Source organism: Pleurodeles waltl, chromosome 5 (genome assembly GCF_031143425.1).
Source record: "Pleurodeles waltl isolate 20211129_DDA chromosome 5, aPleWal1.hap1.20221129, whole genome shotgun sequence".
Taxonomy (NCBI): domain Eukaryota; kingdom Metazoa; phylum Chordata; class Amphibia; order Caudata; family Salamandridae; genus Pleurodeles; species Pleurodeles waltl.
Genome location: NC_090444.1, coordinates 1,807,006,242 through 1,807,023,214, shown reverse-complemented (window position 1 = coordinate 1,807,023,214; position 16,973 = coordinate 1,807,006,242). Strand labels below are relative to the sequence as shown.

The following is a 16,973-nucleotide window of genomic DNA, read 5'->3' as shown; positions in this document are numbered from 1 at the left end:
GCACTACCTCTGAGCTGTGACCTAAGAGAAACACCAAAGACACACCTCATATGGGTGCATGGTTTGAAACTTGCAGTTTTAGGAGTGGACATCATTCCTGTACACCTTGGATTTCGTTTTGGGGTTTAATCAGAAAGCAGAGAAAAGTGGGAGCAGAGCTCCGGATCGGAGTTCGAAAGCACAGAAAGAAAGGAACTGACGGTGCGCAGAGGTTTATATGTGGCTCTCCTCCATCACTTCTAGGTGGTACGGAGCCAGTGTGGAGCCGCACAGCTCCACCAGGTGGCAAATAGGAGTACTGCTAGGAAATACCTGCGGGTATAGTCTGGCTCCTGGAGAATATTCTAAAGGTGAGAAATTTGCAGTTAGAGGTATCCATCAGAAACCATTGTTTCATTCTATTAAATTCTAACTTGTTGGACATTATTTGTTCTTATTTCTCCAGTCAGCCCCCAACTAGTGTTTTGTATCGGAGCTCCTCCAATATTCAGTCATTTATTGGCTTGGGCAGAACCCCTTGAGGTGTTATCTCTTCCTCTGGCTCTAAAGGATTACCTGGTTTGTCTGGTCTTTTACCAATCTGAGATGTTTTATTGTGTTTTCATGATGTTGTCTGATTAGTTTGGTACTGGTGGTGTTGAAAGTGTGGATGTCCATGGGCTGTTCTGATGTTTGACGTTCCCCTCCTGAAGCTATCTCTTGCTTGCAGGGCTCCTGTGGCACTTGCTTTATTGTTACCCTTTTCCTTTTGTTCAAGTGATTCATCGATTTCCCTGCCAAACATGTTATCATCTGTAAAATGTATATTGATGATATTTTTGCCGGGACCTCTGTCCTCAAGTCTGATTTTCTGAGCCAGGGATATTCTCACAAAGTTGTCCCCAAACATAGTTACCTGCTAACAGTAACTAAGGATGATTTTAACCATGTATTGGCTATTGATGTCTCTTTTTAAGGTATCGGCTGAAAAAGCAAGAGCATTTCTCCTTCATCCAATTGCTGGGGACTGTATTAGCCGAGCAGTGCATGGGGAGTTTACTATTCTCCATTATGTGGATGCTGCATATTCCATCCTCTTCCCAACAGCATCCTGCCTCTTATCTGTTTTGTTGACAGCCGCAAAGATGTAAGAGCATTTACCTTCTTACAGACTGTAGGAACTATTTGAAGAGTCAGCGGGGGCATTTTATTTCATATATATGGAATCTTAAGAAGATGCATTACATTTTTGAGTAACTGCTTCAGTATGCTATAGGAGCACACTGCGCAACATCTGCACAACCTGATTTTTCCTCTGTAGTCGATGTAGTGTCAAGGAGGAAACAAGACTCTCCTCTTGTTATTCCTCAAGCTGTACCCCATACGCATTGGCTGCTGTCTTTATTAGAGAATCGTGTATCGACAGACCATCCGGTGAAGATGCTGTAAAAGTGAATGGGTCTACTTCTTCCTGAGGTGATCCAGCAGATGCACCCTGCTTGTGTAGTCTTCTGATCTGTGTCCTGTTGACGTATCTGGCCTGGCTGTATTATTGTTGCTCTTCCAAAGGCTCAGGATTTATTAGAGGTATACAATTCTCTCCTCAAGGTTTTTCCTTCTGGCTCTTACTAATGGGAAACTCGAAGGGAATTTTAAATGTGCTCAAGTCTTCAATCTCCTTCCTCTGCAGCCATTTCTGCTTCCAGACCCTGTTGCTTCGTTTTGCCATTGACCGTCATTACACACTTCTTCTTAGGTGGTAGGGTGTCTTTCTTTAGGTTTCCTTCAATCTTGATTTTTCTTCACATTTGAGTCTAAAGGGTTGTCCACACTGATATCTTTTGAATTTGATGTAGAAGGCTCCTTTTCTCTTCTGTTTCTTTTGACATTGAGGAAGACTCCTTAGCTTTGGATTTCGACCTCATTGGGCGGGCATGCTGCCATCCGGAAATACTCAGGTTTAAGCTTGTTTGGTATCAAAATTGTTTTCTTGCAGAAATGTTTTGTCAGTTCATTCTCCATCTAAATTGAGTCCTCTGCATATGAGCTTTCAAGTTGTACCCGAGCATCTTTTGCCTTCTTGACTACTTCAGAATGTTTGTTCTTCTGAAAACCCCATCTCCTTCAAGGAATGGTCTTTCGCTTGTGCCACCGCATATTGGGCCCAGTGTTCCTACCCCCTTAAGATGAAACAGAGATACATGGATTACAATGCAACCCGAAAACAAACCATATTAAAAATAAAAAGGTCTTCATTTTTTGGGCCTTACCTTCGTCTTCCTGTTTTAGGCCTCAATTTCAATATCTTCATTTTTTTCAGTGTCTGAATGTCATTTGACAGGTTTTATATGTAACTCCTCTGGATCTCTAAGTTGTACGATTCAAAGGAACTCCAGTCTGCCTTCATTTAGAATTTATCTTTTAAGACCGAGAACAAAGAACTAGGGCAGGGAACAACAGCCAACAGGAGTATCCTGCTGCATTTAACATTTCAGAGAATGAGCTTTAATATAAGAAATTCATGGACAGACAGAGAGCTAGTAAAAGTTTATTTGAGGAGTGCCCACATTTGCTTTTAATGCTGTTAGACTGTAATAATGAGGTCAAACATTAAATGACATAAGAAAGTGTCTCCTCTCCTTACTTTCTCACAGATACCTGTCCATTCTGCTGTGCCTGCAGCGATCTCCCTGCACTGGAGGGCAGCGCCCGCTCGGCATTCATTGTTACAGTACAAAACAAACAAGGCCTAGTCTGGACAGACATAATTCATCACAGGAAGTCTGAGAAACTCTGCCTCAATCACCTTGCTCTATCACCCTACAAACCAGTGCGTTTAAAGTGTCCTGACCCACTTTGGATTCATTTGGTTTTGTTACGCCTAGTTCTGGTCCCCCTGAGCGCAACAGAAAAAAAAGACACAATACGATCAACATGCTTGGAAGCATGCTGGCTAAACCAAAAGTCCCCTGTGAATGTATGACCTAATATTAAGAAGATATTATCCGGGCACAGAAAGACCAGGTTCGCCCCTGGGGGTCAGATAGTGCAGGAATTCAGAAGCCGCCCTAGGCCGGAAATCAAAATAACTCACTCCTCCCCACATATCACAAGCTGTATATACAGGTAGCTGCTTCTGCCTCCATTCATTGTTGCTCAAGACATTTTATGCAATGAAACACGTGGTGTGAGGACTAGGAGCTGAGACAATGCCAGCTAACGTACAGTGAGCTATATCTGCTGTGGTTAGGCTACATGACACCATCCTGGAGGCAGCCACAAAAGGTGGAAGCCTGCAACCATAGACGATCACACCGCAGGGAACGAGTACGCGGGGAGCAGTCCCACCAGGGCATCCATCAGGCACGGCGGGCGGGGTCCTGCAGGAGACACGTGCTGTAAACCTGTTACAGCCGCTCAGGTGAAGAGTTCATAGAGATCACTAAAGCAGCAGGTTTTTTTGCCTTTCTCCCAACAATGTTCCCATAGCTTTTTTTTTTTTTTTTTTTTGTTGTTCCGATTTTCTTTCATCTAGTAAGTAGTCATTAAAGTAGAAAGGTGATTCTGAGATCAGGGGAGGAAGTAGAGAGGGTGTGTAGTGTACAGCTGGAGATTGTGAAGAATCTCTACCCCTCCCCCTTCTCACTGTGACATCAAGGGTGGAGTGGTTGAAGGGAGCTGGATTATGAAAAAAGGAACTAAATGTCTGTGAAAGCAGCCTGTACTCTCGTTACACGATTCAGCAGCAACCATTGAAGACTTTTCCTTTGAATTTCCAGTTCTCAGTAGTTCAGTTCTATGTCAGTTCCGTACACAGATGGATAAGCACACAGGGAGTTGAGAAAGGGATGGAGGAAGAGGGGCAAAGGGGAAAGTACCATCCTTCAGTACAACACAGGCCAGTCTAGAAGGTGTGTCACCCTCTCCTGTTGTCTCCCTTGGATGCTGCAGCTGTAGTACGTAGGGCCTCCATCTGTTCCGCGACTGAGCCCGTCCTCCTGCCTGGCCTTCTGTCTCGTGCCCCACATACCTCCCCTCTTCCCGCTATTGGTGTATTTCATTCTGTATCAGGCTGTCCTCGCACGACTGGTAGTCCGCTTCATTTATGTTATCTGGGTTGATGAGTTCTTCATCCTGGGAGCCCTGTTCTTCGTTCTCGCCGTGGTTGGCAGCCTCACCCTCCACAGGCGAGTCCTGCAGCACCTGTGCAATGTACTTCTGCTGTAGGGGAAAACAAGGCATCTTAAAGAGTGAAGTGCACTACATGACAAACCAAGAAGACAAAACCCTAAGTAACTAACGGCATCTTACACAGTGAAGGGTCCTGTGTAATGATGGAAGAGAACATACACAGCATCAGCACATTGGAAAGTTGGGAACTCAACTGGAGACAATGGAGGGCTCAGGGCTAAAAATGGCTGGTATAAGCCTTTTGCTCCAACATTTCAATTTTTGTCTTTCTGTTTTTCCCTTTTTAATGTAGAACATTCTACCCTCAATTGATGGAATATTCGAATAGCCTTATAGTGCTTCTGTCTGAGGTGATAACCAGTTGCTAAAGGCTCTCTCCCTTGTGTTACAGGCCCTTTCCTGCGGCTGAGGCCAATAACGCATGTTTAGGGCCTTTGAAAACTGGTACAGCCCACGGCAGAGGGCCATAAGGCTACAGTAAGTATTAGCATCTGAGAAAGCAAGAAGACATAGCCATCAGGAACATCCTCTAAGATAATGGTGCGTACTGTGAGACAAGAAGACATACACATCAGTAACCAATAGCAACTTAGGGTAGTCTACAGCATAACAGAACAAGAAGACACACATCAGTCTCTCTTGGCATCTTGGCCAATGAAAGCTACTGCATAAGGGGACAAGAAGGCATTCTCATCAGTCGAAGATATTCATAAAATACACATTGTGAACCCCTGGCATCTATGATTGTGAGAGGTACTCCCTGACTGGTAGTCCACTTGAGCTTTCTTCATAAAGTTCTAGTTTCTGAACACTCTACTTTAATAGGAGAATCCAATACAACATATTCTTAGTTTTATCCCTTGTCTAACGCCGCACGATCTGCTGTAACCAGTTTCATACCACAAACCGCCCAATACCGATTCCCGATGCAACTGAGACACAGTTGGCCCAAGTTTCCCATACGGCTCTGTTGAGCAGAACCCTGAGTATATAAAAAAAACTGACAGAGCGAGCGCCCTTAACCAATGGTAGTGTGTTACTCTAGTCAACACAGAGGCTGTGTTTCCTGGCCTCGAGCACACCAATCCTTGCCCAACATATTTTGGCTTCTTCAATGCAACTGTGGATTGACCGAGGGCTGGTAAGAGGCACGGTGAGCTGTTCTGCTCTAGTGGCCTATTCTGCTTCAGTGACCTGCTTGCAATATCAGTGTGAATAATCAGTGTGAATAATCAGTGTGACTGCGGTCCGTAGGGAAACACTTCCTAGCCTAACCCAGCGTCCATCAGCCTATATTCACACATGCCTAGAACACCTCTGTTGCCGTTAAATGACTCTTCTGTATGCCGCGCTTTGGGAAACCCCACACCCGACTTATGCCTAGTCTTATTTTAGGCAGACTGTTGAGATGCGGCTCTTTAAATCATCATGATAAATCCTTGTAGGGGTGGAATGCTTCACTACAATGGTCTGTAGTGTAAATCTGCCATTACCTTTATCTCAACCAAATGGTGCCCAAGGCAGAGTCGTGCCATGTCAACCTGCACAAGGAACCCATTTTAACATCCCAATCTCTACGGAGACCAAAACTCTTTCACAATGTGAGGCTAGCATGAGAACCTCACGTTACTGACGTGATCGGTAAAATAGCAAGCACAAGTGGGATTTAGCCTGGTACTGATTTTTTATTAGGTGAATAAACAAAAAATGTTCTCAAAAGACACACCCATAAAGGAGGGTGTGGACTCCTTCATTTTCCAAAGCACAGTGACCTATGGCTCTGGCTGAAGGCCCCGCAGGCACCACCAGGTAGAATAAAAGGGGTAATTAGGCCTGCGGATGTTTTCATATATCTGATGCTCTGCGGCGTCGTTTAAACACAGACGGAGAGGGGAAGGAAACAAATTAGATGAGAAGGATGGACTATACATCAGACCATAACACTTTATAAGTTTATTTTAATAGGAGATTTGCCTCTCAGATTAATGTTTTAACTAGAGTAAGTCTACCTGAGAAAATGAATACTTATGTCAAAACTAAGAATTAATGTGTACTCAACACGTTTACACTCACTGAGTCCCTAACTCATTGAGACTTTGCCATTGTTTCTACACTTGTGTCTCGTTTCACTCCTCCAGCGTGTTATCGTTCCATGCTGGTTTCCAAATGTTTAGGGAAGACCGGAGTATCTACGCACGCTCCCAGTGAATGGCTGCTCAATCCATCTCATTGTTTGTAAGCCCCAGTCTGTGGCTCTTCCAGACTAGAGCGCCCCCCTGCTTTCTGGCTGAAGACTCCCTGCCTTAGTCCACGCCCCGCTTCCCCATTAAACCCTTCTTTGGTGTCAAGTCTGCCCCTGTTTTGCTTAAATCCCTTAACTTGCTCTCACTCAGCTGCCATGGCGTAGGTTACTGTCCTACGACTAAACGCTGCCATAAAAAGAGATACTCTGGTCAGTAAACTCACCGCTGATTTTGGACCCGAGATGTTAGAAGCCGGGCGTCCATTTTGCGTGCCTTCCACCACGTCTCTCTCAGTGTGGTCGATCTGTAGAAAGAGAAAGTGGCAAAATTCATATAAACACGAGTCACAAGTGGGCTGTGGCTACTCCATAACATTACGCTGAAGATTTAATCTGTAGGTGTAACAGGGCTTTGTACTCAACCTGTTAGTCTGGAAAGTATGACACACCACTTAGCTGCTTTAAGATCCACTGGAACTGAACAGAGCCATTTTTCAAGACACACTTAACTCCAAGTGGTATCTCTGGGGCTGCCACGAGTCAAGACCTTATTGCAATAGGTAATGCATGTTCTGCAAAGACTGACCAATGAGTTATTCAGAGGATGCCACAGAGGAGGGGTGAGCTGGGGTTGCAATGTCTGATGCTGAGGCGGCAAAAGGCGAAGCTGTTGTAAGTAAGCAAGTTCTCTAAATATGCTTGATAATATTACATGTGTCAAAGGTCATGATGCATATTAACATAACTGTGGTCTGAGAAATAAAAGGGCTTGAGTGCATCGTTCGATAAACATCAATGTGTTAGGTCGAATGCAGGACTCTGTTAACTTTCTTTATTTCTGGTGCAGACTCCCAGAGACCAAATTCTGTGCTAAACTGTCACTTATGTTCTGCACATTTTCTGTGATTTGCATTCTAAAAGGCAGGGAAGGATCATTCCCTGTTGCAAGGTAGGTGGAAATGTGTTTGCACACTGACATTGTATATTGTGGAATGTAAAAAGACACATCACAGTAGCTCAAGACCTCTGCCAAATCAGACTTTCTGCAATTCAGCAACATTTTTAAACCCACCTGTGTAAGCTCTATCTTGGTACGTAACCATTAGCCGGCATATTTTTCATTGTCTACGTTCTTGATTCTCCTTCTATACAATTCTTCCCTCCGCATCAAACATCTGCTTCAGCTCTTCCTCACATTTCTTACCATAGGCTTATCCGCCTATCCCTTATTTATCTCTTCTCTTTATGGTCACCCCTCAACCCACCCTGTCTCCCCATCCTCTATTCTTTCATTTCAGTGTTGGTCTACGCCAGTGGTTCTTAACTTTTTTTTTTTTTACTTTTGTGGACCCCCCACTTAACCATTACTTGAACCCGGGGGCCCTCACTGAATCATTATGGAATCTGGGGACCCCCACCGAGTCGTTACTGGAAGCTGGAGACCCCAGCCTCAGCATTTTCGATAATTTGAGCCACAAAACAATGCATAAGAAATACAGAAACAAGCATTCCTGATTCAAATACACAGATGATTAAATATTTTATTTAATTAACGAATATATTTTTTATTTGTATTTTATTTTAATCTGAATGTTGGAGTTTTTTTAAGTTCAATCACCGTGCTATATTCTGTTTGATGCACTTGCTCTGCTCTCATGAATAAATGTGAGGATACTAACTTAATTTTTAATCCAGTTTCATATTCCTTCATGTCTACAAAACGTTTGTTTTACAATTTTCAGTTTTAGATTTTTCTTCTTTATGTATATAAACTTTATAAATCTCTTAATATCCTTTCATTTTCTGAGCTGTCGCGGACACCCTAGGCTTCGCGGACTCCCAGGGGTCCCCGGACCACAGGCTAAGAACCCCTGGTCTACTCTGAATTCTCTCAAATCTCTCCCCCTTGTTTCTGCTCTTGTAACCTTCCTCTCAACTCTTCCACATTGTTCCAGTCTGTTCATTCTGTTCTCCTCATCTGTTGTCCTACTCTACTCCCTTCTGGATAAGCTTTTTGTAGGAATAGTTTAGTCTTTCTTCAGTTTCAGTGTAAAGAGATTTCCTGCTGTCACAGGATTGTTTTTCTTGTAAAGCACAATGGCACCCAGTTGAGGGCTGCAATGTCAATTAAATACACTCTCTTCTGTGTGAGGCAACAAATGTATGGTTTGAGGGGAAAAGGACCCCCATGTGGTCTGTAGCTCTTATAATGCACGGGAAGCGCACCTAGCAAATGGGGCAGGGAACCGGACTGACCATCAGCGCAGGGAAGAAATTCAGAAAATCTGGACTCTGATTTAAGCTCAAGCGGTATCCAGGTTTCGAGGGGGCTTTAACATTACTTGGCAAAAACTGTGATAGATTAACACATCAAGTTGTGAGCCAGCTAAATACAATATAATTAGGGAATCATCATAACAGGTCAGTCATGTGTGATGGATATTGTTTGAGATGTATCCAGCTTTCAGCCTTATTTCATTTTTGATTGCTGAGATTTTTATTATTATGATGCTAATTGTTCACCTGATTTATAAAAGAATTACACATAAACTCTAAAACATCCTAAAATAACATTATTTGGGCTTGTACTAATTGTGGAGTTCAGGATGGGGCTTGCTATATCACCTGAAGATGCAAGCGAGTCTCTGAAAGGTTTGCCTCACTCTTGGCACCCCTTCTCTAGTAGCACCCCTTCTCTACTAGAAAAGAGCTCAGGGGGAGGGGGAGAAACACTTGTCAGATTTCCTTTTCTGCAAAAAGATGTCAGTTTCCCTTTGGGGCCCAGGACGTCTACTAAAATGCAAGGGTGACAACTCAATGCTAGAACTGCAATGGCCAGTGTGTGAACTGCAAACAGAAATGCAGGGGTTATAACAGGCAATGCTGCACCTACAATGATCAGTGTTTCAACTATAATACGTGATGTGCGGGCTCCAGCAGCAAATGCTGTGATGTGTTGGGCAATGGGCTACCTGCAGCAATACAGAGCCTGCACTGGGCAATGCATCAGCTAACCTTCAATGACTGATGTGTGGGCAGCAATAAAACAAAAAACACAATTGGCACAACAGATGTTGCACTCATGGTGCATGTGATGCACCATGAGTGGCGCTGTGGTGGTTGAAGTGGGGCTCCTGAGAATGAGTATGAGGCTCCCAAGGTTTATGCATGGATCTCCCTGTGGGCTGCAAAGGCTGATGTGAGGACTGCATTGGGCAGTGCATGGGCCACAACTCATGCATGGGCTCCAATGGGAGCAGCAATGTTTTTCATTGAGTGTTCAGGGGGTAATGTTGATGCTGCATCTGCAATGTGTTTCGCAGCAGAAGCGGTGCTTTCGATGGTGGTGAGTGGGATGCAGTGGGCACAAAGCATCAGTTGCAATGGGTGATACACGAGCTCTCAGCTTCAACAAGGCACACTTGGTCTTCAGCAACCTATCCTTTGATCGAGATATAACTGTAATGATAGTGTCCATTCAGAAATCACAGAGGATGGTCTACACCTGCAATCATATTAAATCACGCCCACCGTGCGGGTGCCTCCCTGCCCAAGGTCCTGCGTACTCCGGCTTACCTTGTAGTTGTGAGCGCTGAGGTATTTGAAGTGTCCAAAGCAAACATGACAGAGGCAGATCACAATGGTTATAACTAGCACCACAAAGGTGAACATGGATGTGGGCGCCAGGAACCCTAGGGTAGAAAGAGCAGAATGGGTTAGATCAACCTCCGGACCCTCAGAGACCCTGTTTTTCTGGTTAAGTACTTCAATCTTGTTTCAGTACAGCTGACCACTCAAGCCATTATTCCTCTCTACTACACTGTGTAAGCAAAGTGCAGTAGATTTTCCTATACTTAATACATTTTTGCTAAATGTGTTTTTACAGAGGTAATTGTTTAAAGAACTAAGCCGATGAATGTGAATAAAACGTTTTGAAAGAAAATAGTAAAATATACTTAAAAATATTGGCTTAAATTTCACTGTATGTTAACAATCCAAACTAAAATGAATATTGTTGGTTTAAGTGTAGGCAAACCCCTAAATGTTAGGATGTCCCATTGGCAAAAGTTGAGCTGGGATTGTATGGAAGGAAAAGATGTTAAGCTCCACTGCAGTAAGTGAATGATCTTGTAAAGATATGCACAGATTTGGTGAGGTACCCTAGTCCACTGGCTTCAATACTTTGGTATTCTACATAGAAGAATATTTGCTAAGTGCAATACATGTGATTTTAAATGCTTTAACTGAATGATCAGATCAGACTCCTACTTAAAGTAGTTGTTACCAGTACAATATTCTCATAGCAGCAGTAATTGCAGATGTACGTAGAACTAATTTATTCTGATGAGGATCCGGCAGATTTAGAGAATTGAAATGTCGGCGAATACATTTGGGCGCGAACTCTAGAATTTTAAACATTGTTTTGTAGACAGTATTGTTTCATTATCAGGCCAATGAATGTTTTGCCACATAATCAGATACAGATAGTAAACCAGAAGGTGACAGCCTGGCATTAAATACAAACCTTTATTATGTTAGTAGAATTCCTGCGCCAAGTATTAAGGTTTTCGGTAACACTGGCCCTCAGGCCTAACCTTTCATGGGGCTGCATTTGAGTTAATTTGGGAGACTTTGTGGGCTTAATATGATTAAGGCCCCCAGTGCCCCACATTTATTGACTGTCACATATACAGACAGAAAACAATGTGTAGTTCTGTCTTTATTTTTTTTATTTTTTTAAATGCAGAACGTTGGAGGCTTTTTTAGCAGAATCTTGCTGCGTTCAATAAAGACTGCCAGATCAAAATCAGATCAGATGAGCATCATGTGGTGTAAAAATGGGAAAGGATTTCCTTACTTAACTACAAATGTTCACATACGTTGGCACTGTGATTGCAATATTTCCATGTGGCTTATATGTTGCAAAATATAAGACTGCTTCTAGCGGTAAAGCCTGACAATTATTCAAGTGCTCACGCCATTACTGTTTTAATAAATGTGGAAAAACACAAATTGCCACTTTATTCTTTCACTGAATGCAAAACAAGCACAGATAAATTCAGATAAAATGCAAATATTAAATATGTACAAATAGATGCAGAAATGACCCGTGAACCCAGGTAACTACCCAAAGGTAACTATAACGCGTGCCCTCACCAGGCATTGTTTTCTCATCGATAATTTTACTGCAAATGTTACAGTGATATTATCAATGATGTCATAGAAGATGTCATGAGTAATGTAACATCTGGGTAATTAGCAGTGCATGGCGAGAGTGAGAGTAATAGTTACCTTGGGGCACAAGTTATAGTTACTTGAAATAACTATAACAGTTGAATGTATATGGGTTTGTGCATGTAAAGTCTGAACCGAACTACAACGTCCCTATAACCTTTTTTTATTTTTTTTATTTCGGAGGGTTTAAAAAAAAATCTATTTCCTGACTATAACGTCCCTGTAACCTTGTTTTTTTCCAGTGGATTTCTAGTTTTTTTTTAACATTAAGTAAAATGCCCATCACAATGCATGGGGGTGGGGTGGGCATGGATACAGGGCCTGGCATGGTATTGTGCTGGCCCAACTCCAGCTTGCTGCTCCTGCCACCCCCCTCACCGTGGCATCCATGGTCCACGTCCATGCCCCGCTCCCTCATTACAGCCCTGTGTGGCTGTTGTTCTGCCACTGCCCTTCCCGCCTGCCCTAAACAGTGAGCTTGCTGCCCCAGCCACCTTCTCCCTTCCCTCTGTTGTCTGAGTCCATGCACCAGTCCCCTCCCTCCTGCCCTGCATGGTCCGGTGTGCTGCCACTGCCCTCCATTTAGCTTGATGTCCCTGCCCACATCTCCCGCTCTCCGTTGCCCAGTCCTATGCCCCATCATTGCCCTCTTGCTTAGTTTGCTGCCCCTACCATCCTTCCCCCTGCCCTCTGATGTCTGTGTGCTTGCCCCCGCTCCCTCCTTTTTGCCCACCACGTTCCACGGACCTGCCACTGTCCCTCCTATCTACTCAGAGTTCTGTTGAGCTGCGACTGTCCCATCCACCTGCCTAGCATGGTCAGATGGCTGTCTCCTGTCCCTGCCGCCTGTCTAAGTTCCGGGCCCCTATTCCCTCCCTCCTGTCCTTCATGATCCATTTGTTGCCACTCCCTTTTGCCCTCCATTATCTGTTGTGCTGCAACTGCTCCTCCTGCATACCCCACGTGGTCTGTTGTGAAGGCCCTGCCCTCTCTTGTCTCTGTCCAGCCCCTACCCATCCGTTCTGACCTCCATGGTATTTGGGCATGCCCTTGCCCCCTCCCTCTTGCCCACCATGGCATGTGTGCTGCCACTAAGCCTCCTGTTTGCCACGCATGGCCTTCTGTGCTGCCAGAGCCCCTCCCACCTGCCCTGTGCAGTCAGCTTGCTGTCCCTGACCTTCCCTCCGGTTTGTGTATGCCATTCTAGACTCACTGCTGCCCTCTGTGGTATGTTCTGCTTCCAGTGCCCATCCCACCAGCCATCCTTTGTCAGCATGCTGCTCCAGCCTGCCCCCCTTTCTCCCTGCCCTCCCTTTTCCATGTGCAGGCCCCTATACCCCCCTCATGCCTTGTCTGGTCCATTGTCATGGCACTCCCCCTTCCTCCTGCCCTTCATGGTCTGTTATGCTGTAAATTTCCCTCCTGGTCAGCTGGCTGCCCTTGCCTCTTTTCCCTCTGATCTCTGTTGTCCATGCTCATGGCCCTGTCCCATCCTTATTGCTTTCCATGGTCCGTTGTGCTTCACTGCCGTCCGCTTACCCTGTGTGGTGTATTGTGCTGCTGCAACCCCTTACGCCTGCCCTGTAAGGTCAGTCTGGTGTCTCTGCCCATCTCCCTCCTGCCCTCTGTTATTGGAGTCCATGTCCCTAACCCATTCCTCCTGCCCTCAGCGATCCAATGTACCATACTTGCCAACATTTTGAACTTGTTAAGAGGAAGATTTTGGAGAAAAAAAAACTGGGGAATTGATTTTCCCCATTGGCTTACATTGAAAAAGAGGAGATTCTGAGCAGGAGACGGATAAAATAAAGCCCTTTTGGGCTTAAAAACATCAGGAGTAACCAGCCTGAATCAGGTCTTTTGACAGCTGCCTCCCCAGAGTATTCTAATGAACAACTAGATCCTTAACATTCTTTATTTATTACAAACATGTGGCACACGTGACGTCATCTTGATCTAATCCAAACTGTAATACCTAAAGCATTTCCTTTAGAAATTATTAAAATGAGAGGGTCTTGCTCCCGTGATTATGGTTAGTGCTCTATAAAACTAGAAAGAGGACATATTTTCTGAGTTCTCAAATGGCGACAATGTACGTTTAAATTATTTGCTATCTTGATTGTTTTTATCCAGTTGATTAGATGGTACACTTAGGGGAGAGAATGTGGCATGATGGACAGAGCTGCAGACTTTGCAACTGGGGAACCAGGTTCAAGTTTCAGCATCAGCTTAACGTCCTGTGATTCTGGGCAAATCACTTAATCTCCCCATACCTAAAGCCCCAAAGGAAAGTGTCCTTGTGTAATGTAACTGATGCTCATGTAAAGTACTCCAATACCTTGGGTCAAGTCTGCGCTGTATCAAACTGCAATAAAACAATGAAATTAAGTGTTTCGCACACTTCTGTCATACGGCTATACTTGGGCTACATTTGAGTGATATTTGTGCTACATTTGGGCTCTTATTTCTCTGATGGCCATCTAGGGAGACTTGTTCTAAAGCTCCCTAATCTCCTTATTTATTGCAGTATCCTCATTAGAAAATGCTTTCAGTTTTCCACTTCGATTCAATCAAGATGGCTTCAGGTGTGCCACACATTTGTCATAAATAGGACTGTTGGCACTCTAGTTGTTCTTTAGAACATTGGGAGGCTGCAGTAGAACACAAGGGAATCATCTGACAGGCTGCTCCTGTTGGAAGTACATGTTTTACTGAGAATGTCATTCTCATATGGCTGACAAAGATAGTGTGAATTTACAGAAAATATTTTCTCATTTTTAGCTTCTGGAGCACCTTCCATATCGTCTATGGGAAAAACATGAAAACAGTTTTCTCTCAAACATGATGCACAAAATCCCAGCAGAAGGCTTTTTCACAGGGCAAAAATCACCTTACCAACAAATGATCTATACTGTAACTAAAATAGGTTATCACCCTTTATATGTTCTCCTTTTTGTGACCCTCAAAACCTGCCATTCACTACAATGCATTTCAATTGGATGCGATCATGTATATTGGTCCCAAGATGGCTGCATCATTTTACGGTTAAAGTGCCAACATCCAATCAGATCTCACCAAGATATCTGTGCTCAGGCTCCGCCCAGATGTACACATTTCGGATTTGCACCAAATAACAAAAAGCATGTTACCTGGACCTAGAGCTACCTTTCTACCACATTTGGTGTAATTCCGTCCAGCGGTTCAGGTTGTAGTTGTGTCTAAAATCTCTATTGGAATTAACATGGAAAGCACACTTTTCTTTTTTACCCCCCCACCACTTTTCTCAGCCCCCGCTTGATGGATCACCCCAAAACTTTCTATACACAAGACCCAACTTAACACTTTTTCTTAAAAAATGTAATGAAGATTTGTCAGATGCGTCAAAGGTATAGCTAAGTCAAAAAACGATTTTCCTATGGAAAGTAGGTCCTAACTATAACTACCTACTGGTGACCGGCAGTAGGTAATGTAAAATACATATATGTGTGTGTGTGTGTGTGTGTATGCGTGTGTGTGTGTATATGCGTGTGTGTGTGTGTGCGCATGTGTATATCACAAAAAAAAATTACTGGGACATTATAGCTGGGAAATAGAATTAAAAAAACATGAATGCACAAGTTAAAGTTACCTTAGGACACAAGTTATAGTTTATTGAGATAAAAATAACTATAACTGCTAATTTGCTATGGTTTTGTGTGTGTAAAATCTTAATCTAACAAACGTTCCTGTAACCTTTGGTTTTGTAGGAATTTCTAATTTTTTTTTACTCTTTTTCCTAACTGTAACATCCCAGTAACTTTTGTTTTTTTCAGTGAATTTCTATGTTTTTTTAACAAAAAGTAATATTTAATTACCATATGTTCATCCAGGCCCTGTGGCCAAACCCCCCTCCTCTCCCCACCCCTGCATGCAGCCAGCCCTCCCGCTGCACCTAACCCCACGCTATGGGGCTGTAAGTGGGTGAGTCACTTGATGGGTATGTGACTGGGAGTGTGTGGCTTGCAAGTGAGTGTGTGAGTGGATGTATGAGTGGCTCAGTGAGTGGATCTGTTGATGGTTTTGTGGGTTTCTAAGTCGCTGTATGGGTGTGTGAGGTGGTGTATGAGTGTCTGTGACTGGGTGTGGTAGTGCAGTGGTTCTCAACCTTTTGACTTCTGTGGACCCCAACTTTACTATTATTGGAACCCGGGGACCCCCCCTGAATCACTATTGGAATCCAGGAAACCCCCACACCCGCAACTGAGTCATTACAGGAAGCCGGGGATCCTGGCCTAAACATTGTTGTTGATTTGAAATGCCAAACAATACACAAAAACATACAGAAACAAGCATTCATCAAACATATACACAAATAATAACACATTTTATTTAATTTGCAAACAAATATAAATAAAAAAAATATATAATAATAATAATTTTAATGGGTAGGTTGGAGCTTTTCTAAATTCAATTGAAGGCACACATCGTCCATATTGTGTTCTTTATGATGCGCCTGCACTGCTGGCACGAATCAATACTCATTTCATTTATAGCCTCCGATTTCAAATTCCTTAACATTTACAGTACATTTAAAAAATTTCAAATGTATATGTAGCCACTTTATTTATATACACTTTAATAATCTGTTAATATTCTAAGCAGTTGCGGACCCCGAGGAGGCAGGACCACAGAACCACTGTAGTAGTGGTTTTGTGGGTTTGTGAGTGGGTGTGTGAGTGGGTGTATGAGTGGCTAGGTGGGTCTGTGAGAGTGGCTTTGTGGGTCTGTGAGTGGGTGTGCGAGTGGCTTTGTGGGTCTGTGAGTGGGTGTATGAGTGGCTAGGTGGGTCTGTGAGAGTGGCTTTGTGGGTCTGTGAGTGGGTGTGCGAGTGGCTGTGGGGGTCTGTGAGAGTTGCTTTGTGGATCTGTGAGTGGGTGTGTGAGTGGCTGTGGGGGTCTGTGAGAGTGGCTTTGTGGGTCTGTGAGTGGGTGTGCGAGTGGCTGTGGGGGTCTGTGAGAGTGGCTTTGTGGGTCTGTGAGTGGGTGTGTGAGTGGCTGTGGGGGTCTGTGAGAGTGGCTTTGTGGGTCTGTGAGTGGGTGTGTGAGTGGCTGGGTGGGTCTGTGAGAGTGGCTTTGTGGGTCTGTGAGTGGGTGTGCGAGTGGCTGGGTGGGTCTGTGACTGGGTGTGGTAGTGGCTTTGTGGGTCTGTGAGTGGGTGTGTGAGTGGGTGGGTCTGTGAGAGTGGTTTTGTGGGTCTGTGAGTGGGTGTGTGAGTGGCTGTGGGGGTCTGTGAGAGTGGCTTTGTGGGTCTGTGAGTGGGTGTGCGAGTGGCTGTGGGGGTCTGTGAG

General features: G+C 44.1%; 1 protein-coding gene across 4 annotated transcripts in view; it reads right to left on the bottom strand.

The window, feature by feature from the left end:
• Positions 1-2,511: 2,511 nt before the first annotated feature.
• TMEM63B (transmembrane protein 63B) overlaps positions 2,512-16,973 on the bottom strand; it is a 241,945-nt gene continuing 227,483 nt past the window's right edge. For 3 of the 4 annotated variants that reach the window (XM_069236286.1, XM_069236282.1, XM_069236284.1), the window contains 3 exons: positions 9,989-10,104; positions 6,637-6,717; positions 2,512-4,200 (listed from right to left, as the gene is read on the bottom strand). In XM_069236286.1, the coding sequence (XP_069092387.1) occupies positions 4,024-4,200; positions 6,637-6,717; positions 9,989-10,104 (374 nt within the window). In that variant the 3' untranslated portion in view covers positions 2,512-4,023. The remainder of the gene's footprint in view (positions 4,201-6,636; positions 6,718-9,988; positions 10,105-16,973) is intronic. The other variant, XM_069236285.1, reaches the window with a different exon arrangement.